General features: G+C 45.9%; 1 protein-coding gene across 1 annotated transcript; it reads right to left on the bottom strand.

Annotated features, from left to right (window-relative positions):
- Window positions 1-1,906: 1,906 nt before the first annotated feature.
- SERTM2 (serine rich and transmembrane domain containing 2) lies at window positions 1,907-6,699 on the bottom strand. The gene is made up of 2 exons (XM_033072721.1): window positions 6,319-6,699; window positions 1,907-3,316 (listed from the first exon to the last, which is right to left on the bottom strand). The coding sequence occupies exon 2, from the start codon at window positions 2,732-2,734 to the stop codon at window positions 2,459-2,461; it is 276 nt and encodes a 91-aa protein (XP_032928612.1). The 5' UTR covers window positions 2,735-3,316; window positions 6,319-6,699; the 3' UTR covers window positions 1,907-2,458.
- Window positions 6,700-26,058: the final 19,359 nt, after the last annotated feature.

Genomic DNA, 26,058 nt, shown 5'->3' with positions numbered 1-26,058 from the left:
GAGGCAGTGTGGAGCCACCACCCTGCCTGGTGTTGTCCCCACAGAGGATAACCTGCATCCTGCCATTTTTCCAGGAAAACACAGCCAGGCATGGCATGGAGACACTGCTGAGAGTGAATTTTTTGCTGTATTCCCTCACACAATCACTGTTCTGGTTCACTGTCCCAAGCCAGGTTGGACAGGGCTTGGAGCAACCTGGGATAGTGGAAGGTGTCCCTGCCTATGGTAGGGGGTGCAACAAGATGGTTTAAAGTCCTTTCTAACCCAAAACCATTCTGGGATTCTGGGATTCACAGATGTCAGGGTTAATGAAGTAAAAAGGAATTATTCAGTGTAAGGAAGCAATGTTTAAATGGTTTTGTACTCAATACATCAGTGAGAAGTAATCCTGCCCATGGATCCAATCTATCCAGTGGGGGTGTTGCTTGTGAGAGGAATGTTGGATTTGTCTTTACAAACAAGCTGTGAGTCTTGTGCTGGATAAAACCTGCACTGAGAGGTAAAAAAACAATGGGATGGATTCCACTAATTGATGAATGGAAAACGATGTCTGCCTTTACAAACAAACTGTAGGTTTGCTGATAAATGAAATTGGATATTGAAAGATGAAAGAAACAATGGGGAAAACCCATGAATTCTATAAGAATTTAAAATTAAAAGGGAGGGTTATACATTGGAGGGGAATCTCAGGTATCAGGTGTTTGGGAAGTCTGCACCTCTCAAGTACCTCAGCAATGGGGAAAGAGAGAGGGAAATGAGGCCGGGAAAATAGGATAAAAAGGAGGCTGTGTCCTCCAAAAATCTGAGAGATCCCAGGGGAATGCCCCATGGCCTCTCCCTTTATTCCAATAAAGTAAAAGGACTCCTCTGTCTCCTTTTTGGACATAAACCTCTGTTTGTGGATTAATTTTCCTAATACTTGTCATTCTGCTTCCCCCCTGCCAACCATCTGTAAAAGCCCAGATATTCCCTGTCCAAACAGCTCACCCAGACCTTTAAAGGTAAGCAAAAAACCTGTTGTACACAGAGCATTTGAAGAAAAATTCTGTGCTCCTATCACAGGTTCATCTGACAGTGTCTTCTCTAATTTTGCACTGGGTTTGTGTGAGGACTTTACACTTTCCAAGCCTTTGCAGAGAGGAGAATTGGCAAATAAGAGTGTATGTACATGTGGAAAACATCCAGGGGACTTTATTGCTGAACTAGAGTTAAACTGTAATAAAGGGGATAAGCTGTGTAAAATACCTGCCCTTTAGAGATGTGGCTGAAACAATTCACTGCAGGTTTTTCTGTAAGAGGCAGTGGCTCTCCCAGGAATGATTTACCATATTTGGTTCCATCTTTTCCATGCACAGAAGCAAAGCCTACCTCTGTACATCACTCACAGGACTGGGACAGATTGCTGTTCCATAAATTCAAATAAACATTTCTTTCCCCCGTGCAATTCCATCAGGATCACTGCTATCTCTGTCTCTCAGTGCTCAGTGAGTTTGTTTTTCCATCTGCATCTTCCCTATTAGTCTGTGTCCAAAGCTGTTCCCATTCCTTCTTGCAGTGCCAGGCCTGGGCATTTCCTCAGCTTTCTTTGGAGGAAAACAAATGAAAAAAACTTTGGAAGAACTCCTCTGTCTTTGGAGGAAGAAAACCCAATATGGATATGAGAGAACATGTTATTATGAACTTGAGTCTGTTAGGAGAGCAATGTCAATTGGGCTCTCAAAACTTAAAATGGATTTTAATTACTGAGTGATACTGGGAGGCCCAAAAGGCATAAAATGTTTGTATTCAGCTCAGTTAATATAAGGAGGACTAAGGAAGGGGTAGAGTGTCTTTTCAGTTTTTTATCTCATTTTAAACCTTGCTTAAATTTTGGCTTTATTCTCTTTCCTCTTTAAAGTTCTGTCTCTTTTTGATATCTGGTGTGCAACTATTCACTACATGGGTTCTAATGTCAGAAAGATGTGGTTCCAGCAGGTGATGAAATATTTCTGTATTTGTGAAACTCCATTGTTTAGTTGCTGTTCAAGTGAAAAAAGAGAACAATTTAATGTTTTCCTTCTTGAATAGGGGAAATGCCTGAGAATTTTCAAGCTGCTGACAATTCCTGTGTGTGCCCCGTGGGCTCTTCCCACTTTCACTACTTAAACTTTGTTGATTCAGCGAGAGAGGTCAGCAAACACAGGCTCCAGGACACATTCTGCTATGTTCCTCTGGCTTTTTGGCTGTCATTAATGCGGTTCTTAGGTTTTTAGAGGGGTGTGAGCATTCCCTGACAGCAGCAGGTTTCTGTAATGTCGATTTTATGGAGGCTGCACACGTGCTGCCTGTGGTGCCAACAGCCAGTGACACTCTCCAGATGCTGCTGAGGGGCTCAACAGGCAGCCAGAGCTTCTTTCCAGCACCTTTTGCTGACCAAAACACCTTTGCCAAGCACAGAGCTCTCTTTGCTGTGGGCTCCCTAGGTGGTGGGGATCCTGCTGTGCATCTCCACGTCTGTGAACTGCTGCGCGTTCTCAGTGCTCTCTGGGGAGGTGATGGGGGACACCACGTGCTTCAGGCGCAGGAGCATGGAGAAAAGCAGGATCAGGAGGAGGGCCAGGAGGGTTAGGAACAATCCCACATACACATAGAGGCCGGAATATTTGTCTGCTGCTGTGTCTACTTCAGTAGCCAGAGTTGGAAGGTGGACGCGGCCAGTCAGGTTTCCGCGGAACTTGAAATAAATCTCAGTCATTGCTCTCTGTCAGCTCTGGTCCATTTTCCCTATTTACCTTCAGATCTCCTGTCTCACCAGACTCACAAAGGAGGTCAGAAGAGGAAGCTTAGCACAGATGGCATGATGGCTTCAGCATGAGATGCTGCATCCTCTCGGTGTCAAGGCTGCTGCTCACACAGTCGAGCAAATTGCGAGGGACAGGGCTTTGCAAACCACTTTGCACATTGCTGTCATGATGACAGCGAGCATCACACTTGTGTTTCACACTTCCTTCTGGCTTTTATTTCATCCTAAAAATACTTTGGGTCTCCTTTTGGGAGGTCACCTTTGGGTGGTGAAAAGCTTTGGTCCTTCTCTCAAGCTGAGCTGCGAAGGTTTGCACAGCTTTGAGCTTTGCAAGTGTTGTTTTTCCAGACAGACTGAGCAATCAGCTTTCTGCCAGCTTCTCTCTCCCACAGCAGGTGGTTTATCCTTGGGTGAGCTGGGGAAGGTTGCTTTCTGCTTTGCCAAACGTCTGGGGGAACTCTTCTCTCCTAATTCAGGGCTTAAGGAGTATGGAGCTCTGAGTTTCTCATTAGCAACGGTCAAAAAGTCGCCTTTCTAAAGGGAAAAAAGTGAGAGAGAAATGACACCAGGTACCAAAAGAGCCTAGCCTGGATGTAGTATCTTGAGAGCAAATAGATAAGAAAACCCCTGTCATGCTCCTGCGAGACACTTTGAGATGAGGAGAAACACTGAGTATTTAACTTTAGAAAAGCGCTGTGCAAATCTAATTGTTAATGTCCTCTCTGGTAACACATTACTTAAAGGTGCAAGAAGACCCCACAGGCTGTGGAATCAGAAGTTAGAGAGGAAGGGGAGATGTGAATCCAATCAGTTTTTTCCATTCTATGTGTCATTTACTGTGTATCAGCACCCTCCTTTTCTGAGGCTGGATGCACCTGGCAGCTGTCCAGAGCCCTACCTGTGCCCCTGGAGCCACTTTGCTGCAGGATGTGACACTTCCCTCACCTCCTGGCAGCAGAATTTACTAGAAATTGAGGGAATCTTAACGTTTTAGCAGTTTTAGTTCTTCCAGCTGGAACCAGAAAATGAAAATGCTGAAATTTCACTGTAAATGGTGTACTCAAAAGCATTGTGTTCTGCTCTGATAAGACCAGAATTTTGGTTTTAGCTGAAACAAAAATGAAAGCACTGAACAAACTAATGCAATAATTACCATTAGCTTGGTAATATACTATGATGATCAGAATAAATGAAACATTAGGTCAATATAATAAAAGCTCTGACATGACATTTCACCTAAATGACATATTGCCACAAAACATTTTGACTTTCAAGGGACTCAGACTTTCACTACAAGCTGCTTTGGCTCATGTGATGAGGAAACACCTGATTTGCTGAGGTTTTGGAGAAGGGACATGGGGGCTTGGATAGACTTTGCCTCCCAGCTCCTTCCTCAGTACCAAAGCATTTGAGATAACAGCCATCCACTTTAGGGAATACTGGAGCAGATCCTGCTCAGCAATAAACTGGCCCAAATTTCTGATTGAAAAAATGACCTGGGGATTTGAATTCTGCAGTCCCTGTGTGGGCAGGGGACTCTGAGCTGTGCTGTGTGTAGGAGGCTGTGGGCAAGCTCAGTGTTTTTCCAGGGGCTGACCCAACCCCTCTGGAGTTATTGTGGCAGAGGGTTTGTGGCTGGTTTTAGGCAGGGCAGCCAGGCTCTTTTGCTCTCGATTATAGGGCAATAACTGTGATTTTCACACTTGCAATCTATAAATGGAAATTCTTCCCCCGTGAAGAATATTCTCATGTTACACAGCAGGTGGGAAATGGAGGGTGTGAGGGTAACTGTATTAAATTCTGCTTTTACAATATGATTTCTCTGCTGGTAATGAAGTGCAACCAGTCTGGAATCTGACACTTGTGTGAGTTAAAGTACAGAGCAATGTCTTTGCCCACCCATCTGCTCTGTTACTGAGATAAAAACCTAGTGCTGGTTTCTCTCCTTAACGAGCACAGAGCTTAATGACTTTATATCCTTCGTAAAATTAGACTGCAGAATGCTAAGGACATTAGTCTGAAGTTCAATAATTAACTATGAACCAAGATGTTGAATTAGTAAAGCTCAGCTGGGCATTTATTGATAAAGGGAGCAGATTAATAGTAAGAAGTATTAGCAATGGGGAGCTGGCACTGTTTGGGTGTTTTTTTAGGCTCAACTATAGATTTGTCAGGAGCAATGAACTATTGAGGCTATTGAAAGCTGCAACATTAACTGCATCTTCTCCAGAAATGAGCCAGAAATAATTCAATGGCTCCAGGCAGCCCCAAGGATTTTTGCTTTTCAATCTATCAATTATCCCATTGAGCACATCTCTTTGGATACCAGTAGATTTAGATTTTGTACACTCCCCTTTAAGGAATAGAAGCTGAATGACTGTAGAGACCAACACAACATGAAAATAGGTGGTGCACAATAATTCTGAGTGTAAAGCAGGTCAGGCTATAGCTGTGAATGACTGGGGTTAGAGGAGGCAGAACCTCACTGGTTACCATGAGGAGCCCTGAAGTTCTTGACACAGGAACATTCCCTGTGATCTCAGTTTCCAAGATTTAGGTTTCCAAGATTTCAGTTTCCAAGATTTTATTTCATTCTCTGGCTCGACAATGCCCCAGTTCTGAGTGATCACTGGTGCTCAGTGGGTGCAGATTGATTCCGAGCAGACGCCTGGGGTTTTTTTATCATGGGATTTAAAAAAACCAAACCCAAACCCAACACATTTCATTTAATAAAAATCTGTAATAAAAATAGAAGCCTTCACACACAACAAGAGAAGGGTTTTTTCCTAGAGTGTGTCACCAAGACAGAAAATTCATCAGCCAAAACTTCATGGGTACTGACATTACCAGCCTCCCACTGCAGCTATCAGGGTGTGGGGAGCTTTAGGTCTGGGGAGTGTTTATGAAGCTGCATTGCTCCATTCTGCACATTTGGAGGTCACAGGGGAGCAGAAAGAAAGATTTTCCCCCCAAACAATGCACACAGGCAGTACAAACTGATCCTGCAGCTGCAGTAAATGTTTTTGTCTTGCCCACCTGCTTCTTTCTACTCCCACGTTCAGTGTGAGCACCACTTGCCAGCACAGCATCTCTGAAAGTGCAGGCAACTTTCCTGAGCTCCCCTGTGCTTCTCCTCCCACTCTGGCTCTTACACACAGGTAAGTGGGACAAAATAGAACAATTATTTGTGTGGCTTCTTCAAGTGCACCCACCTGGCTGGCAAGTGCAGGGTGGTTTGGGGCTGGACACACAGCACCAGGTGTGTTCTGTCTAGGTCACCCTTATAGAAAAATATCAGCACTGAAGAAGGGCAAATAAAACGTCAAAACTATCAATTATTAGTTATCAATTCCATGATGGTTTGCATTTTCTCCCTCAGATCCAGGGGGGTGTGAGGGGTGGAAGAGAGGCAGAGGGGGGTGGTGGTGTCTCCTCTTCTACTGGCACAGAGGGTTTGTTCTCATGCTGAACATGTGTGAGAGTGCTGGCTGTGGTGGGGAGAGAAGAGAATCAAGAGATTCAAGAGAATCAGTTACCTTTCAGAGCAGGCAGCAGTGTTGGGATGAGGCACCAGTCCCTGCTCCAGAGCACGAGCTCGCTGCTGATTTTCCTGGAACATCTCCTCCAGGTGCTGGGATCTGTGCAGAAAGGATTCTCTGCCTTATCCCCGGAGCCAGGACAGCATCCTTTCGGCCAAGTGCACTTTTCCTCCTGTGCTGTTGATCTCCTGGCAGGGGTGGCTCTTTCTGCCGGTGCTGGGATGTCACCAGAGCAGCATCACCTCCTTGGCAGGCAGCAGGACAAGGGGGCGAGGAGCCTCCTGTGGCTGAGCTCGGATGGATGAGGCAGGCAGACCCTCCCTCGGCAGCGAGGCAACAGGAGGGGATGAGCCGAGCTCACGGGGAAGGGAGGCAGGCTCTGAGCTCAGCTCACTGCAAAGTTTGTGCGAGGCTCGGCTTAACTCTTTCGTGCTTGCAAGGCTGTGCTGCCTGCTGATTGAGGAGTGGGATGAGCCTGGAGGGCTATGAAACAAATACAGCTTAGCAGTTTCTTTCATTTTCTGGGGGTGCAAAGGTTTGGTTTGTTGCTGTTTTGTTGTTTTGTGCCTCCTGGGGAGGATAACTCCCAGCTGGGGTACAGACAATGTCACCTTTCAGCTGAGACCCCCAGGATAGTCCCCAAGCACTGTTCTTTGTTGGTGGAGCTTCTGGTGCTGTTTGGTGATTTGGGAAGGGCTGTGTTGAGTTTACAGGTCCTGCCTCCCCTGAGTCGTTTGAAACTGCAATAATAAGATAACCCAAACTCTGCAGTGTTGCAGGCAAAAATGATTTTTGCCAATTTACAAAGGACAGATTTGCAGACGAGATGCCACAGAAATGACGCAGAGGGAGCCAGGGTTGGGTGAGAACCCAAAGCAGTGGATCTCTCTGATTGCCACACCTTTGGACCTGCATTTCTTCACCCTCCCAGGCTGACAGAGGGGGTGTTCTGTGACAAATGTCAGTTTGGGATGCATTGCAGCTGTCCCCAAGGTGCCACCGGCAGAGGAGGTGACCAGCACATGAGATGGAGGAGCTGCAGTTTGCAGCTCTGAGCACAGAGCTTGTGCAGCTGTGAGCAGCTGGATTTCATGTGCCTGTGTCCCTGTGTCCCAGCAAGGGCTGGAGGCACCTTTGTGGGGTGAACCTGACCCACAGCCCCACACTGACCTCTGGGCTTGTGGCAGCTCCCAAACTGTCTTTCATGGCCTGTTTGGGGCACTGGAAGCTTCCCCTCTGAAAAGTAGGTCCCACACAGGGGTTTGGGAAAGATGAGTTAATTCTCTCTCTGCAGCTTTCTGTGTGACAAAATAGAGACATTTAATCTCCAAACTGTCTCCTAGAATAGCTTTCCCTCTCTGGTTCCCCATGGCCACAGCCTGAGCAGAGGGGCCAAAGGGTAATGAAAGCCAGAGCTGCACAGCTCTTTCATCCTCCTGGGATGTATTATAAATCCATCTCTCTAAAGGCTCTCCAGTCTCTGGAGTTCACAAGCACAGTGTATTATTACAATGCTGCACTCTTTAGATAAATAAAACATAGTCCCTTAAAAGAAACCCCAATTCCTCCTTGCTTCTGTGCAGGGATGAACTCTCTGTAAACCAAGACATAAAAAGTGGCTTTGACTGCTGATTTTATTTCGTATTTCCTTTGTTGGAATATCAAGTGCTGTCCCCAATATTTCAGTCTGTGCCACCATTCCCTGCTAGGCACACAGGAATGAAAGTGCAGTGATAAAGCAGAAGGAAGACTGTATTTTTCTCCTAGAATTGCTACAATTGCTGCTTTACCAACAAACCACCTGACAGCACCTCCAGACCCTTGGTACACATCCTTTATTTAAGAAGAAACAAGTGAGAGCTCTGTTTAAGCAGGAATTATGTTGCTGGTTGAATTTATGAGACCCAGAAGAGACAGATATGTTGAAACCTTGCATCTTTGTTTGCTATATAATGCTAATGAGCAGTGCTGAAAGGAAAGGCTCTCTCCCTGTCCATGCCATCCAGCTTCTCTGCTCAGCTTTTTTCCCCTTTGTTCGTTTTGCAGTAAATTATCTCTCCCTTTTGTAGGACCAAACTGCTGCTTGCTGGGTGGGTGCACTTGGATTTCTTGTTTGCTTTGTAGCAGGGTGTAATAATGACAGATGAATTTTAAATACTGCCACAATTTATACCAGCTGAGGCTGATGAATGCTTGACTGAATGATTGCTGAATTCCCGAATTGTTGAGAAGTATGTAAATTTTTGGGACAATCAGTGACAAATTTGTGTTACATAAAATGAAGGTGTACAAATTCCCTTGGAGATACTCAGGAATATCACCCCAGTGAATGTATATTTTTAAACAGCCTTTGGAAATTTGGGGGCAAAACCCCAGGGAGTTTGTTGGACTCTTCCCTTTGCACTATTTGGTCTGTGTCTCAAGCTTTTAATCAGGCCATTTTACACATCTTTCTCATAATGATCCCCACCCATCTTAGAGTGAAATTTGGATTTAAGAAGAAAACAAGATCTCTGAATGATTGTTAGTGAGGGTAATCTGTGTGTTCCTGTAGGGATTCTTGTGCTACCCTAACTCATGAATCCTATGAACACAGTAAATGCACATTTTGGGTCTTTAAAAATTCCTTGCAGTGCAGCTGCAGTGAATGGAGAGATGCTGAAGCAAGGGGAAGCTGTTTGTCTTGGCAGACTGGGATCTGTTGTAAATCTGTTTAATATGTTTTGTTCTGGACTACAAACAGGCTTGTAGAACACGTAAAATACATGTTTTGGCAGATTTTAAATCAAGGGTCTCTAATGGGTGGAATTTAAAATATGATAAATATTCAAGTCCATGTGAATTGGGTCCAGCTGCCACCAGCTTTGAGGGAGAAACAGCACAGTCCAAGAGGTGGCAACCTTGGAAGCAAAGACAGTTGCCACAGGCTTGTATTAGCCCACAGCCAAATGCTGTGACTTCTCTCTGTCTCATTTCTTTTCCATGAAAAAGGAAAAATTATTGTTCCCTCCCTGCAAAGTGCTACGTAAATGCAGTGGTCATGTGTGCCCTGCTCCACCCAGCCTCTTTCCCTCTGTGCATTCCCACAAAACCTCCTTCTGTCCAGCACACTGTGTCTGAAAATGCTTCAGCTTGGACTGAAAGAGTTTTGTTGCTTTGAAAGGCTCTGAGGCTGTTTTGACAATTTGGCTTTGTTTGGAACTTCATCATGGCAATGCTTCAGTTTATTTATAGAAACTTTGTCTCCCACAGATGACTGAAGAGATTCAGTGTTGTCTGATGCTGCTGCTAATTTTTAGGAACATTTCTAATTTGATTTACAGTTGTCAGTGAAGGGCTACATTGTTCTGCACAGAATTCAGTCTGGAACAGCCTTGAGCTTCATTTTTGTGAGTGAGCTTGTGGAGAAGGCATTGCATGTCCCCAAAATGGAATCAGCACCACTTACAGAAGGGCAGTGTTTGAGATAAATCAGTGAGGGCTGGCTCAGGTAGGGCCAGCTGGCAGGAACAGGGTCCTGTGAACAGCCTTTGGAGCAGGGGGTGTTTGGGAAGCACATTCCACCAGCATCCAAACCACAAGTTCATGCCAGCCACCCTCCATCCAGCTCCCACATGGATCACATGGACCTTGGCAAAAATTAGTTGAAAAATGAGGCAGGAATTGAACTTTAAACAGATCCTGTGTTCTCCAGCCCATAGTCTGGTATATTTTCATTTCTCCTGAAGTAAGATAGCCCTTGCAGCAGTGCCTATTTTTAAGGGCATTCAGCACAAATTCCAGCAGCTTCATGCAGGTCTGGAGAAACTTTGAGATGCACTGATCCTTTGGTTTTGGCTGGCCAGTTGCTAAGATACAACCTGAGAGATGACAGTGAGCCACTGTGCTTCACTCACTGGAAATGGGCTCTGGTTTTTCACCCTCCCAGCCCAGCCTGTCCCAGAGCTCAGCAGGGCAGGGTGGCAGGACCTGTATGATGGATGAATAGTCCATGAGGACAATGGAATTTTCTCCTTCCCATCTGCAGGGCAAGTGCCACAGGGGCTTCAGTATCAAACCAACACCTGAGCTGTGTAAATGTGTGAATTTTGCATGTTTTGTGCTATCTGCTTTCCTCTGGGCATTCTGGATGGAGCCTGGAAATACATTTTGTACTCCCAGCTCACTTCCCCCTACCAGTTCCCTGCTCTGGCTGTGGACAGCATTTCCCTCAGTGTTCTTGGCATCACTCCATGGTCACTCCTGTCACCTCAAAACCCCTCCCAGTCCACCCAGAGCTGTGTGCAAAGAGCCCTTGGGCTCCTGTGGCTTCTCCCAGAGTTCTGCCTGCAGGAACAGCTTTAACAGTAGGGTTAATGCTTAGCTAGGAATCCTGAAAGGTGCTTTTCACAGCACAGGTGATGTGAGGGAGGTCTCAGATCAGCTCACAGGTGTCAAAACAAAGGCATCACCTGAGCTTGCCAGGCAGCACTTGTGACCACAATATTGATCAGTAATTCCTGAGCAGATCCATCCCTAAGTTAGGGTTAGCTCCAGCCCTAACTCCCCATGGAGTTCCCTGTTAAGCAGGATGGCATTTTGGCTTGAGCCCAGTGCTTGTAGACTCAGGTATTGACCAAATCACTGCTGCCAAGGGACCCACGAGGCAAATCTTTAAAATAGGAACAGATAATTCCTGGATTGGGACCAAATCCTCCCAGCCAGGCTGTGGAGCTGAATGCAGGGTGGGTAGAGCATGGGGAATGTGAGCTGCAAAACAGTTAAACCCTTCTCTGAAGCCTCTGATGCCACATTATTTGCATGATTCACAGTTAACAGATGGGCTTCTGCTTGTATTGAGGGGGGGACCAGTTCTTCAATTACCATCATTAAATAATAATCATGACTGTTTATACTGAAAGGAAAACAATTTCGTGATGACCCCATTACACCAATTTTTGTTTCCTCAGTTTGTTTGTTTTAATTCCAGTCTTAGGGAAGAAAATCTCTTTTCTCAGTTCTCATTTACAGAATATGCAGCTGAGAGAGCTCTGCCCACCCACACACTTTAACATTTCAGATATCAGCATTTCCATGCAGGACTGGATGAACTCTTTCTAAACCTGTCTGGAGGAAACATGGTTGAAATCTTCACAGCAGAAGAGTGAAAAACAGTGAGGGATACAAATACTGCCATGTCTGCTCTGCCACCCATTTCCACTGCAGTTTTGAGGAAATCCTCTGTTTGGATGCATCTGTTCTGTACAGGAGAGCACAGCACAGAAATCCTGACCTGCTGCCAATTGTACTAAAAGAGTTATCGTAGTTTAAGCTCTAAAAAATTAATCTTACAACTGATACAAAAGCCATTCATGTGTTTCCCTTTAATCCCTTCTCAACAGCAGGGATCTCTCTCTTGCCATGGCTCCCTAAATACTTTGGGCTTCCACCCCAAAGCATTTGTACCTCAATATCTGCCATTTCCTGACACAGAGCCCAGGAGTTGCCCTGTGCAATGTTACCCCACTTTGTTCTACTGCACTGAGGGGATGGGCAGACAGTTAATTCACATGAACCAGTTCTGAAATCCTTTCTGATTCATGGGGAGCCCAGTTGGTGCTTGGGCAGTGCTGAAGAGGAGAGCAGGCAGGATGAAGATGTGAATAACAACTGCACAGTGTCTGAGTTCCCATTTTGTTTCACATGAGGCATCTTTATGCAACGATTTTTACCTTGTCCTGTTCTCATGTGAGAGTGGAGACAGGATGTCAGCCCAGACAGCCCCTCAGTCTGAGCTGTGACAGCAGCTCCTATACATTTATAGTAAAGCCAGAGGATGTTTCCATTTGATGCCTTTGTTTGTCTTATAGCAGTCACAAGTTCCCTCTTCCCCAGCCCCTGGGTCAGTAGCAGAGCAAGCTCACTGGGCAGTTCCACTTAATTATTGTTCATTTTTGGTGAAAAAAAAAAAAAAAAGAATAAGCATCCCTGTGTGATTCTGCTTAACTGATGTGCCCTGTTATTTATAGCCAGTTTTTGTCCCCCTTCCAGCCTATGTGCCACAAAATACATTTCCCTTCTGTCTCCAGGATCAAGTTGTCTGGGAAGAAACTGTTCTATGAAAACACTGTACAAAAAGCTTATTGAACAACCCTTCCTTTTGAACAGAAGACTGATCTCTCTTTTTATTTTTAGCCTATTAACAACAAATGCTGCTTTATTGCCTCACTTTCCATAGATGAAGACATGTTTTCAATTTGGACAAAGATCTCTACCCAGAAGGATTCACCACATGGCTCTGCATGGCCACTTGGTCCTTTTCCTCTGCCTTGCTCTCACTGAGCTCTCACTGGAAGCAGGTTTATCCATGCTCCAGACTGACTTTGCAGCAAGTCCCCGCTTCTAAAACCCCACACTTCTCCTGCCCTGGGAATCAGCTCCACACTCTGAGCATTCTGCCACATGGACCTGGTGCTGGAATTGGGAGAGGGGAGCCCCTTGTCCTCCCTGCAGGGCAGTGGTGGCCAGCTGAGCTGTCCCTGGCTACAGGGAGGGCACTGCAAGGAGATGGGTGGGCATGCCAGGCTGCTGCTGAACATGGGTTTTGTTGGTATTTAAACAGCAGTTCCATCATTGAGGGACATCATTTAAACACCCTGGGCCAGGTCCTCTCTCCACACGATTCCCACTGGAGTTATAAAGGCATTCAACCCTTCTCTGGCAGTATTTAGGAAATATGAGGTTTGTTCAGTGTCCATTCAGTGCTAGTGCTGTTCTCTGTAAAGCTTTCAAATACTCTATTTCCACTTCTGGAAGGGAGAGGAGCTTTTTCTGTCTTACCCACTAATGCCAGCAAAATCCCTGTTCCCATTTCCAAGGATTTCAGTCCTGTGCTGCAGGGAGGACAAGGCACATTAGCTACTTCTGCATACAATTTATTATCAACATTTCTTCCTGCTTCAGCTTTGCTTCTGATGACAGGCTCAAAATAATAAGGAGAAAGAGTAGCAAGTGCAGAATAATGTGCTGAACTGCTGGTGTCTTTCTTAAGCTGGAACAGGAGCATGTAGAGTCTGTGTGATGTTCTGGGGCTCTCAGCACAGGTCAGTCCTGCAAAGATTATCCTGGGAATAAATATATGCATTAAAATGGGATGAAAATGTAAGAGAATAGACCTCTGAGGGCCACTGCTTTAGAATGAAGAAATCTCCACAGCCATGAGCTTGGAGTAGGCTCAGAACCATCAGCTATGAGATTTTCACACTGCTCTGTAGAAATTTCTATGTCCCACCAGGCTGCAGGAGTGCCCTGCCTGGTTTAATGCAAACAGCTGAATCAATCATACAGATAATGGTGAGAGTGCAGCTTAAATTCCACTGGGGATCAGTAAAGTCCAGTCAAAGAACAACTTTACAACACCCAGCAGTACAATCAACTCTGCTGATTTAAATATAAGTCCTCTGAAGGGAATTTACATCTCTGAATCTTCCTGAACCAGCTGAACTGCTTTCAAGAGGGAAGATTTGTACCACTACTTTTTCTACTCATAAAATGCCTCTTGCCCTTTCACATTTTGAGATATTTCATTTTCAGTGCCTATAATTCCACAAGGTACCTTCAAGTTGTGTAAAATACACAGACACTTTGCAGTGCATGACCTGTGGTATAGAAGCTACCTTCTCCCATCCAAGATTTCCTGTTGACAGGAAAACACTTTTTAAAAGAAAATTAGACAATCTGGAATCCTTTCCTGCTCTTTGTCCCAGGAAAGCACAATATCAAACCTGATGGCAAGACAAGGTCCACAAAAGAATCACTCTTTTCAAAGGAATCCAAGACAAGCTCCACAAAAGAATAACTCTTTTCAAAGAGTTCAAAGAGGAATCCTGTGTTAATAGAACCTGGCACATCAGTCTCTGCACTCCCAGGTTCCTGTGTCAGGAAATCATGGCTGTCACTTTTGGAGACACATCCTGTTCTTTCTGGTGCTGGGAGATTGAGGTCTTGCTCAGATCTGCTGACATGTGAGGATTCTCTTTGTTGCCCTGCTTGTGGCTGTCACAGCACATCAGGTTCATTACCAGCTGAGGTAAGATTTGTTTTATGAGCCTGACAGGAAATGTTGATGTGTCTGAGGTACTTGGGATAATTCATCTGAGAAAGGGGGTGAGTTCCTTGCACAGGAACATGCTTGTGTGCTGGAAGGAGCTACAGCTGAAGGGAGTGCAGCTGTACAGAAGAATTCCATCACAAATGATTGCACCGTGTCACCTTCCCTTAAAAACCTTGGCCTGACATAGCCAGGTGAGGGATGCAGCTGGCAAGCTGACATTTCCCTCAGGAAATGCTCTGTCCTTCATCTGGTTCCCCCCTCCCTTCATTAGCAAAATCTTTGATAATTAAATCACTGCAAAAGCAAATGATCTCTTGGTGTAATTCATTTGATAATTCAGCCTAAGCCCCACATTTCTCTTTGCACAAATGAAATTAGCTCTGCTCACTAAAGATCTGCTCCTGAGCTACCTGCTCACTCACACAACCCCTTTCCTAATTAGATGGCTGATACCAGCAAAGCATGGCCTCATTCCCAGCACAGGGAAATCAAAAAGGTGCTTCTCACTGGAGAGGTCCTGGCAATGTAACTGATGTAAAAGAGAGGGAGAGATTAATTTCTGATTTATTTTTCTCCCATCACTCAGCTATGCTTCCTTTTCTTTAATGTGTGTTTCTGAGAGAACTGGATGAAGTTTTCATAAATGCCTATTTCAGAGAAGATCAGCATCCAGGTTTGGCCTGGAGAACACAGACTTTTTAACAAATACCTTTTTGAAGAAGAGCAGCACCCAGGTTTTTCCAGCACAGACTTTTTCCTGGAAGAGCTGCTCTGTAAGTGCCAGCAGACAGTTTTCCCCATTGCATCCCAGTCCAGCTGCCCCAGAGGGATGCAGCACCTGCAAGGAGGGTTCCACTTGAAACAAACCCCATGGACATGCTTTCTGTAGTTGCTGTCTGTGGATGAAACTTGAATGTTTTTTCCATTAGAAATCAGAGGGGTGTGATGGTCCTTGGCTCTACATCCTTCCCCCAGGGGAGGGGGTATCAAACAGCTTCCTCCAACCACAGATCCCCAAACCTCTCTGGGACTGCAGAGATAAAAGCAATCCTCTCTGTAATTAATATGTCTGATGAGTAATGGGCAACCAGTTAAAACCCAGGAGATGCAAGCAAAGGCAGAAGTGGCTGAGGATGGCAGTGAGAGAGGGGTGGAGAGCAAGAGCCAAGCAGGGAATAGGCTGGGATAGGAACTGCTTGTTCAGGTTCACTGGGACTCCAGGAGAAAGGGACAACTGAAAATCAAGACCCCAAAAGCTGTAGCTGACATAAAAGGGTCCTGCACTGCCAAAACTTCACAGCATGGGCAGCCAGCACCCACGTGGGGCTGGCAAACAGCCCAAGGATGAGCTGCTGCCCCAGCCCTGCTGCTCAGATCTTACAGCAAATTCAGAAGCAGCTGTCATGCCTTGTCCCTGACCAACAAAACCAGATGAACCCTGATCTGATCTAGCTTCCAGCTTGTGGCTGGATAAATCAGTGTTACTGCTGGCCTCCTGATCATCTGGTGATTTCCCCCTAGAATCAGCCCAAATGAGCACATTTTAATTTGGGGGGAAAAGGCAAAACTGTTGTGTTTGACCTAAAAATCCAGCTTGCCCATCATGTACAGGGAAGGCTTTGTTGTCCCATGCTTCCAGAGCAAGGGACCCCAGCTCTGCAGCACAGCACTGCTGCATCAGCTCTCTCTGCAGGCATGACCCTCATGTGTGCCTTCAACAGAGGAACAATTTTCATTAGGGAGCCTGAGGGAATCAGGAAGGAGAAATGGGGGAAGCATCCATCAGAAGCCTTGACTTGAAGAGGAGAGTACCACAGGCTGATTGATATCCTCACACCAACAAGGCAAACCCAGCTTTCCTGGCTTCTCTGTTCAGATTTTGCTGTAACCCCCTTCCAACACAATGGGCTTAGACTTTAGGGGGCCATAATGACTGAAGAGAGAAATAAACACTTTGTACAGCAGGCCACTACAAAGCTTACATACTTTTGAAGTGTTAAAAATTCTCTAGCACACCATACCAGTATCAGCAAGCACTAGGAAAAGAACAAGGAAATAATCCCTTTATTTAAAGTACTCTGAATGGTCAGACCTGGCCCTTGCTTAAGAATCACTGAAGTTGGAAAAGATCTTCACAATCAAAGTCCAGCCTTTGGCTGAATACCACCACAGTACTGAATTTTTAACCTGAAAAAGAAAAAAAGTGTTTTGGACTGTGCAAAAGGCCTGGTTTCACTTGAGTGCTCTTTGTGCTGCAGTATCAGAATAAGGCAAGGGAAGACTGTGATGACTTGTGCCAAAGATGCCAGGCATCCTATGGAAGTCTGTGTGCTGAGCTTTTCAGATCCTGGACTCCCTCAGCAAGAGAGCTCATCTTTGTTTCTGCAGGTGTGGCAAAGAACTGTGTGTTGTGATGTCCCTGCTGCCATTTTGTTGTTCCCATCTGGTATTTTCACTGCTGGAGGATTTCCTGACTAAGTGCAGTGAAGTGAAGAACTTTCCTCAGTCGCTTTTTCCCCCCCTCTTGGGTTAACTCTCCTTTCCCTGTCTTCATACGAGCAAACAGACTGGAAATAATCAATATTTCCTATTCCTACAGTTTCCAGCTGTGCTTGCTCTTAGTGAAACATCAATCCCAGGCTCTTTAGGAGTAGTTCTCCCTCAGTTTGCTCCTTCCCTTTCTCTCCCTTCTCTCCACGCTGTGCATGTGCTCCCTGCTCAGAGTCACCCTGCTCCAGCCCTCCCTGGCACGGCAGCGCTGCTGGCACGGGGCCACCTCACACTCCAGATGGCTGCCACTTGCTGCTTCTGCCAGGGGCTCCTTATTCCAGACACAAATCCAACACTCCTCACCCCAGGGAATGCTTACACGAGGGGGACTTGCTGCCTGCTCCCTCCTGAAGGATGCGCTCACCGCTCCTTCATCATCTTTGTTCAGCATCCTCTGAATCTGCTCCAGGGCTCCCTGGCTGAGGCATGGAGCAGGCTGCTGTCTATCAAAGGTGTAGTAGCACCTCTCCCCCTTGCAGCTGGTGATGGCTGTCACTTTAGGGCTGGTTATTCTTGGTTTTATCCACCCCATGGTTTTTTTCCAGCTGGTGTGGCGAACATAAAGGAACCAAAAGCTCTTTTGCCAGCTGGTGTGATGCAACCTCTCCCAGCTTCTGAGTAGCTTGCTGGTGGTTCTTGGGAATGGCAGTGCTCCACTCACATTGTGCTCTTTGTTTCAGTAGAAATGTGGATCTAGGGCTTTAGGTCTTATGTGTTGTGGTTTGGCTCATGGATCCCATTGTACCCTCTGGAGACTTTGCAGCACCCGAGATTATACAATAGGGCAGCCAAACCATGAATACTTTTCTCCTGCTGTGGCTGAAACCAATATGGGCTGGCCATAGCAAGAAAGTTGTCCTAGAACGAGTTCTTATTGATGGGAAAGTAACTGGAAGCATAGGGAGAGGCCAGTGCATGGGGATGTGTGTACAGGGAGTCCAGAAAATGGTGCCACTTTCTGGGATGTCCATATCCAGCTGGATTGTGGCTAAACTGGAGAGAGGAGTTTAGGTGGGCAGTAGCAAAGTTGAAAATGTGATGAGTGATTGCTTCATATTAGCAAGTATAATTTGGGTTTGAGCTCTCCATTCCTTTGGGGCAAAGGGATGTACAAATATGTTCAGGAAATGCAAGACAGAGAACAATTATTATGCAAAGGAGAGGCTCAGAGAGCCCCTGAAGAATCATAAGATAAAGCTGAACTCTACCTCCTCTGTAAGTTGAAATTAGTTTGAGAAGCCAGAAGTAGGAAAAGCCCATGAGATTGTGTGTGCTCATCCTGGGGCTTGTCCAGCCCCTGTCACTGTGGCAGAAACCCAGAAATGCCACCTTCCACATCCCACAGCTGTGAGCTGTGCTCACCCTGTCACAGCCATGCTCCAACACCCCCTGACCCAGCACGACCCCTGCTCTGCAACAAATCCAATGTGTGCAGTGACACAGCTGCCATCCACAGCCTTCTAAATCCTGCAGTGGATTAGAAATGTATTTATAGGAGCTGAGATGAATATTAATAAGTAGTTCCTCCCTGAAATCTAAATGTCTCCTAAATTCACCAGCTTTTCAGCCAACATAAATTAGCATAAAACTCCTGCTAATCTGTGTCCTGGGTGAGGGGTTGGAAAGCAGCCCTGCAGCACAGCAACTCTGAGTCTAATTAAAAGCACCAGCTCAGTCAGTAGTTCAATGGATGGGACTTCCTGCCCACTAATTAGCTGGATGTTGGTGCAATCTCATCCCTCACCAGGCAGATCACTCATATCCCCTTTGATGACTCCAAATGGTCACTACAAGTCCTAGTGTGTTTGCCATAGTAGTTACTTTGCCCTGTGCAGGGATAGTCAAAGTTTGTCTCTTTTCAAGAAAATTCATGTTGGTGAAGATGTGCCTGGGTTTAGGGTTTGTTCAAGTTCTGGGAAGCCTGAGCAGTCTTCTCAATTTCAGATCTAAATTCTCCACTCTGTAGATGTAGAGGCACAGGTTTAAGAATAGGCTGGACTCTAATCTGAGCAGAGATCTCTCATGTAGGCCAGGTAAGACACAGTCACCAGACAGGCACCTTGAGGTGGGCTCTTCTCAGCACAGAGCTGACAGAAAATGATGGAAAAGCATGTGGTTTTCTGAATTCCTGCTCTAGCTTCAGTCCTTGGGGTTCTGCTGTGTCCCTGGGCACCCTGGTCCTGTGGCTGTGGGTGAGAATTGCTCCTTCAAAAGAGGCAGCACAGCACAGCAGGGAACATCAGACCTGCTCCCTGACAGCCTCTGAAAATCCAGGAGGACTCTGCTTAAAGAAATACTGAAAAGTTTCTGCATCTAAACTCTAATCAGAGATTGCTGGAGGAAGAGGGAAATATGGACAGCAAATCACTGCAATTCACTGCATAAAGTAGGAGCTCTTCTAGAGGTGGCTGAAATGAATTCCTGGCCATGGGGACTTGAGAAGATGGGCTGAGTGCACGTGGATTTATGGTGTCTGAAATGCCAGGGTGTGTGAGTTCAATGCTGTGCTAAAGGAAACCACCTGCATCCAGCCTTGAGTGTGGCAGTGAAGAGGGACACTGACACTGCTAAATCACAGGGATCAGTGAGCACCTGCAGTGGGGTGAACTTCCCATGTGCCAGCCCTGAAAAGCCAGCCAGAATTCCATGGAATGAGTTAAAGGCTCTGAAAATGGGTAAGAATTCCATTGAATGAGTCAAATACCTATTACTGAAATGGGTAATTTGGGGAACACCACAAAGGTGTCTCTGCTAGAGTCTAAAACACCCAGATGTTGTATTTAAACATTGCAAACACTTCAGCCTCTGAGCTCCTTCAGAGGTTTGGCTGCAGTGGCACAGAGCTTGCCTGACCCTGAGGCAGGAAACAGCTGCTGGGAACACAAACCCTTCTTGGATTGCCATCTGCTGGCACTGCATTTAAACTGCTGCCAGGGCAGCAGAGGGGACACTACAAAACTGGGAATAAAGGTAAAGTGCCTGCTAACTCGTTTTATTCCAGTGTCTTCACTTGGTCTGACCCCATTCCCATACGGTGAATTTCAATGCAATGTTGACTCAGCTAAAATTCCATCTATAGGGTTTTTTTGTTTTTTTTTTTTTTTTTTCCCTGAAATAGCTCCAAGTCTAAGTTGGTATAGCCTAAGCAAGGGCTATTCTGCTTCTGATCCTGTCAGGCCTGAGTAACCATTCAAAATGATTTGGGAGAGGCTGAATAGGGTGAGAAAGATGTGATGAAGGCTCGTGGGTTGAGATAAAACCAAGGAGATCACTCAGCAATTACTGTCACGGGCAAAACAGATTCGTCTTGGGGAAATTAATTTATTACAAATCAAATCAGAGTAGGGCAGCGTGAAATAAAAGCAAATAATGAAATGTTTGCCCTCCCTTCTTCCTGGGCTCAGCTTCACTCACACACTCTCGCTCCCCCTTCTGGTGTTGTGCAGTTTGGGGTTTTTTTCACATTTTTAAATATCCCAGAGCTGCTGCTGGGTGGGTCATCCCTGTGTCCTTGCTGGGATGGCAGGGGAGGGATGTCCCTGTCCTGCTGCTGGGTGTCACCACAGGGTGGCATCGCTATCACCTGGCATGGGGAGGTGACACTGCAGGGTCCGAGCATCCCCTCTGGACACTGAACTCACAAATCTTGGTGCCTCACAAATATTTCCTGTCCTTCCTTCCCAACTCACAGGGAGCCAGCGCTGGTGTCGCTCCATCTGTGAGTGGAATGAGTTAAAGGCTGATTGAAATGAATATTTTGGGGGACACCACAGAGGTGTCTCTGCTGCAGAGTGGTTGGGTAAAGTCTAAACCACCCAGGTGTTCTCTTTAGCAAGGGTTTGGGGCAAAATTAGCACAGTGAGACCTCCCTGCAGGTCCTCTCTCCATGGAAGAGGCAGGGAAGGAGGCCTGGAATGATGTCCCACAGTGAAGTGAGGGAAAAATGCCACGAAGAAGAAAATGAAAGCAGCTCATCACAGCCCAGGCCTGTGTGGGCTAAAAGTGAGACAAGCCCTGCCTTTCATAACTCCCTGGCCGGGTTCTGGCCACAGCCTGAGCCCACAAACTGGAGATTTGGGCTGGTCAGGGCTGCAGGGTGACCACAGTGACACCAGCCATGGCCATGGCCAGGGGATGGATGAGCAGGGGTGTTCATGCTGGGTGGGCCAGCATTAAACTGGGAATGGGGCAGAGTGCTCCCTGGGCTTTCAGGGGTCAGAAACACAAACTGAAAATATTTGTGGGGTTGCCTAGAGAGTGCAAAGTCACCTAATCCAACAGGCAGTTTGGGTTTCTAATTGGAAACAGAATAAAGCTTGGGCTCAGAGCAGCAGAGCACTGCATGGATACAAAAGATAAAACAATGGGCTGTCAGTGTTTGTGGCTCTCCCTGCTCCTGCTGCTCCAGCTGAGCTGCCTTCCTCTGCAAGTCAGAGGGAAGCAGGAGCTGGGCAAAAGTAGTGGCTGCAGCAATGATATGATAATATCCCATTATCCCATGGCACAAAGGTGGGTGGGCACATTCTGCTGGCATTTAATGTACACACAGCACTGGGAACTGAGGCTGCTGCTGCAGGAGAGCCCTTGCATTAATGAAAAGAGATGACTGTGGTTACAGCCCACAGGGCCCTTGGTGCAGTCAGCCTGCTGCTGATACAATTTTCTTGCAGATAGCCAGGATGGAAACTCATCTTTTTCTTTTTCTTTTTTTTCCACTACCACAGGATTTCAAAATTTGATTTTCTGGCTTAGACTGCTTGCCCTGTGCATCCCATGTAGAGACAGTGCTCAAACTCACTGAGTGAATTTAGGTCCCATTTACACCACACTGCACAGTCAGAGGTTCCAGGGCTTGTTTCCCTGGAGTTTGAGGCCCAAGAAACAACCATATTTCCTTGTGACTTGCAAGTAGCTGCTCTTTGGCTCAGTGGTGACTGATGACTGCTCAGAATGGATTTAAACTGGAAAGCTGCTTTTTTTTTGGTACCTGAGCACCTTGCTCAATGTCAGTGTTTACACAGCTGATGTTGGGTAACCCTTAGGAGAGCTCATGGAATCAGAAATGTAGCTGACAGCACTTTCAGATGAGACCAGGAGTTTCTTCTTGACCTGGCTCTTCATCCAAACTTTGGGATCCTGATGTTCTGATATGAATGTCATTCCCCTGTTCAGTTATTCTGTGGTTCACAAAGTTTTCCAGGCTGGGAATTTCAAATAATCTGTATGTGCCCCCCTGGGAGGGTTTCCTAATGAACAGAACCTGCAAAACCTGAAGATAAAATATCAGAATCATCTCTGTGGAGTTTCTGGTGTTGCCTTCTTGTCCAGTAGCTCCTACAATCATCTCCTACTGCCCTGCAAAGTTAAAAAGGACTTAGTTTCCAGCAAGCTGCAGATGTTCACAAAGTAAAAGGCTACTACTTTTTTTCCTAAAAAGGTGAGTACCAAAGTCATTGTCCCTCTGCTGGATGATGCTTCTCTCCAGTGATCTCTTCAGGGACAGTAATGACGCTCAGTGCTCACTTCTGATGGTCTCACTGTAGTGATGCCTGGAGAGGCTGCAGGGAAGGGAGGCTGGGCAGAGTTAAAATAATAAAGCAGGGATTTATCAAAAGATACACAGATACACCTTGGGCAGTACAAGATCCTGGCTGTGGTTCCACTCAAGATGGACCCCAAATCATGAGTTTTCACACTTTTTAAAGTTTTGGTCCATTTCCATCTTGGGGTTCATTGTCCAATTCCAGCTCCAGGTTCTGCAGTCCCATCCTCCCAGATTCTCTCCTCAATTTGCTGCTGTTTGCACTTTTTGGGGCTGGAGCTGCAGCAATGTCCTTGGTTCTGGGGCTGGAAAAGAATTGTTTTGTGTGACTGAGCTGTGAGTTTAACACTTTAGATGAAGTTCAGAGTTATATCCTAATGCAGTACAGAAACTGGAAAATATAAAAACTAAAACTTAAGGCATGAGTAGACAGGGAGAACTTCTGCCTGAAGCCATCTCTCACTCTCAGCACAGCTGTGGTGTGTGTGGAGGGAGCAGGGGAAGAGCTGCAGAAGTTCAGCTTGGAGTTTCAGTGCTTGAAATAAAGCTATTTAGAAGGCAGAGTGTCCCACAGCATTTCCATACCATAACCTTTGCTTTAAAGATTAAAAATACACAGGGTTCTACCTACACAGATCTTCAGGAGGTGTTTTAGAAATCCCTGGGAGCCTCAGTAGCTGCTTGGGCCAGGGCTTTGCATGTCAGGATGTGTTTGGAACATTCCTTCCTGTGCTCAAGGGGTGCCTTGGACTAGAAACCAACAGGGTGTTGCTGGCTGTGCTGTGTGCCAGACCAGCTTTCCAAACCTGGCAGGAGTTATGGCAGCAGAAAACCAGATTTGGTTGAGTTTGAGGCAGACTTTGCAGTGCTGGCTCTCCCTGCTGGCAAAAGGGGGCTGAAGATGCCAGTGCTGACCTTGTGCTCACAGTGTTGAATTGTTTCCCCATCCTGTCAGACCGAGATTCTGTGTCTCTCTGGATTCAGGGACTGCAGCTCTGCAGACAAGAGGCCCCAGTTCATTGATGTTTAAACAATTGTCTTTCAGTGTGCTCCTAATTTGCATGAGACTTCGGGCAGATAAGCTTTTCTTTTGATGTAGCTAAATGAGTTTTCTCATTGCTGTGTCTACCTCTAAATGCCAGCACAGATGCAGAGCACCGATTATCAATAGTTTATTGTAGGTACATGGTATGTGTGCCTGAGGAACAATAGCAAAATAGCTGGGGAATATTTGCTGCCATGAAAAAAATCAGCATTCATTAGTGCTGTCTGTATTTTTAGGATAAAACAGATTGGAATCATCTCCTGAAAAGAGTAAAACAGGCACAAAAGGTTTATTTACCTGCTCTCCTAATCCTTAATTCCTACTCTACTACCCACCCCACTGATACAGCAAATCCTGCAGCCTCTGTTGGTCTGGGATGACATTTACTGAGGGCACTGAGTGGAAGTCTCTTGGAAAACAACTTCTGAAACAGTCTGTCGTTGGGATTTCTGAGCTTTTAAGATGAGCTGTTGGGTATCTTTTACAAATGCTTCCCCAGTGTCACCTGACTTCACTGTCACTGCCTTCAGAGTGACAGGAAGGATCTGCGTTTGAAAGGAAACATCTTGCACTTCCAACTTGAATGTGACATGATCCCCCGTGATGACTTTGATGGGATTTTCCTTTCTATCACTGAGAATTCCATCAGGAAAGTCCTTCAAGCCAATGTTACACTCAGCAGGCACTTTGAGAGAGGCTGGCAATCAGGTATTCATTTACAATTACTGTATAAAATGAAATCATCAAGAAGTTATTACATTCTTGGTCACAAGTCTCCTAACCACTATGATGCAGCCCACGGACAACCTCGGAAAAAGGAGAATTTGGATGTTTTGTTATTCCATTTGTAATGATGCTGGCTGGGGCTCACAGACCACAACTTAGCCAGCAAAAAATGTACTGACAACCTCAGAAGGGTTCTGCACATCCCCTGGGTACAGGCAGTGCATGAGGATTTCTGCAAGCTTTGCACTTTGAATTTAAGGGAAATGCTGCCACTGAGCTGCCACCAGAACCTGGCTCGTGGAACTCTGGCTCTGGCAGAGTTCACCCAAAATACACAGGGGGTGTGCTGGGGTGGGGTGCTTCACTTCCTGCTGTCAGGAAATTTATTTTCAGCTGGGAAAGATTTATTAATTGTGGTGGTTTGTTGTAGAAGAGAGGGAATTGAGCCAGGAGAGATCTAGTGCAGAAGGTATTTTTCTTTTGGATGACTGTTGTGGGGTTTAATGCTTTGTTGCATCTGGATGTGTTTGGAATATCTTGAGTTCCTGCACAGTTTCCAGATACTCAGCACGGAAAAATGGCCTTTCCACTTTCAGCCTGCTTCCTGATGGTCCCTCAGAGGATGCAAAGAAATAGATTTCAGAAATACCTGGAGGTGAAGGCAGCTGCTGAGACTGAGGGCGTCTGCCAGGGCTGTGGGGCTGGCATGGGGTGGAGAAGTGGCAGGTCCCACCCAGGACACCTGGGCACACCTGAGCAGTCCCACACCCAGGTGGCCTCACAGCCCAGCTGCTTCTTCCACCCTCTCCTCCTTCCTTACATGGAAATCTTTGTCCCTGGAGGTTCCAGTGGTTCAGACTGAAAAGTTCAGTCCTTCACCCTCAAGCTCTGAGCAGCCCCTGCAGATGTTTCCAAGGCTGCTCTGGATCCTCCACCCTTCTCTCCCCAGTGGCTGGGCTGACTTTGGCTCTCCAGCATTGGTATTTAAAAGACTTTCACATGTGTGTGGTCCCTATAAAAATAAATCTCCAAAGGAAACAAATGTTATGCGGTGAAATTCTGCCAAGTCCCCATTATTAGCTCGTAGTATTGTGTAGGAGGAACTTAACTCTATAGCCTGATACAGCATAACTCTGATGAGCTCCCAGCTCTTCTGAAGGTTCAGGACTAAAGGATGTTGCTCCATAGAGACTGAGCCACTGACTTTATGGGATTTCAGCTGTGTCTTGACACACTTGTGAGACCTCTGAAATAATAACTTGTCATTTCAGAGAGTTTAAGTTACATCAAGCAGAGCTTTGACAGTGGTGATCAGGGATGACAATTTCCAAACAGTCCAGAACAATAGAGGTTAAATTAAGAAATGTAATTAAACATGTGCTTCTAAATAGACTGACTTGAAGGTGTTGATCCAAGACTTCCTTCAAACCCAGTGATCACTTGATTTTTCCATGATTCTGTGGTACAGCCAGACCTTGGCTGCTTATCACCCTAACTTACATCCTGTTCAGAGAATGTGCTGTGCTATCAGAGGCAATTTTTATAGAAGTCAGGAAGTTGCATAGCAAAGCAACTGGGCATTGACATGGAGTATTTGAGACTGCAGCTCCTAGTGATGCTAGAAACTAGATTTCCTGGGTGTTTGTGAAGAAGTCAGCACAAAGCATTCACACAACCCCTGGCACCTGCAGTCTGTCCCTTTCCAACATGTCACAGTTGCTCAGCAATGTCAACAAACACGTATTTATACGGATTTAGTTACACAGGCAAAAGTCTAAATAT

This window comes from Catharus ustulatus, chromosome 14 (assembly GCF_009819885.2).
Source record: "Catharus ustulatus isolate bCatUst1 chromosome 14, bCatUst1.pri.v2, whole genome shotgun sequence".
NCBI classification, from domain to species: Eukaryota; Metazoa; Chordata; class Aves; order Passeriformes; family Turdidae; genus Catharus; species Catharus ustulatus.
The sequence above is the reverse complement of the archived record's forward strand: the minus strand, read 5'-3'. Positions and strand labels throughout refer to the sequence as shown.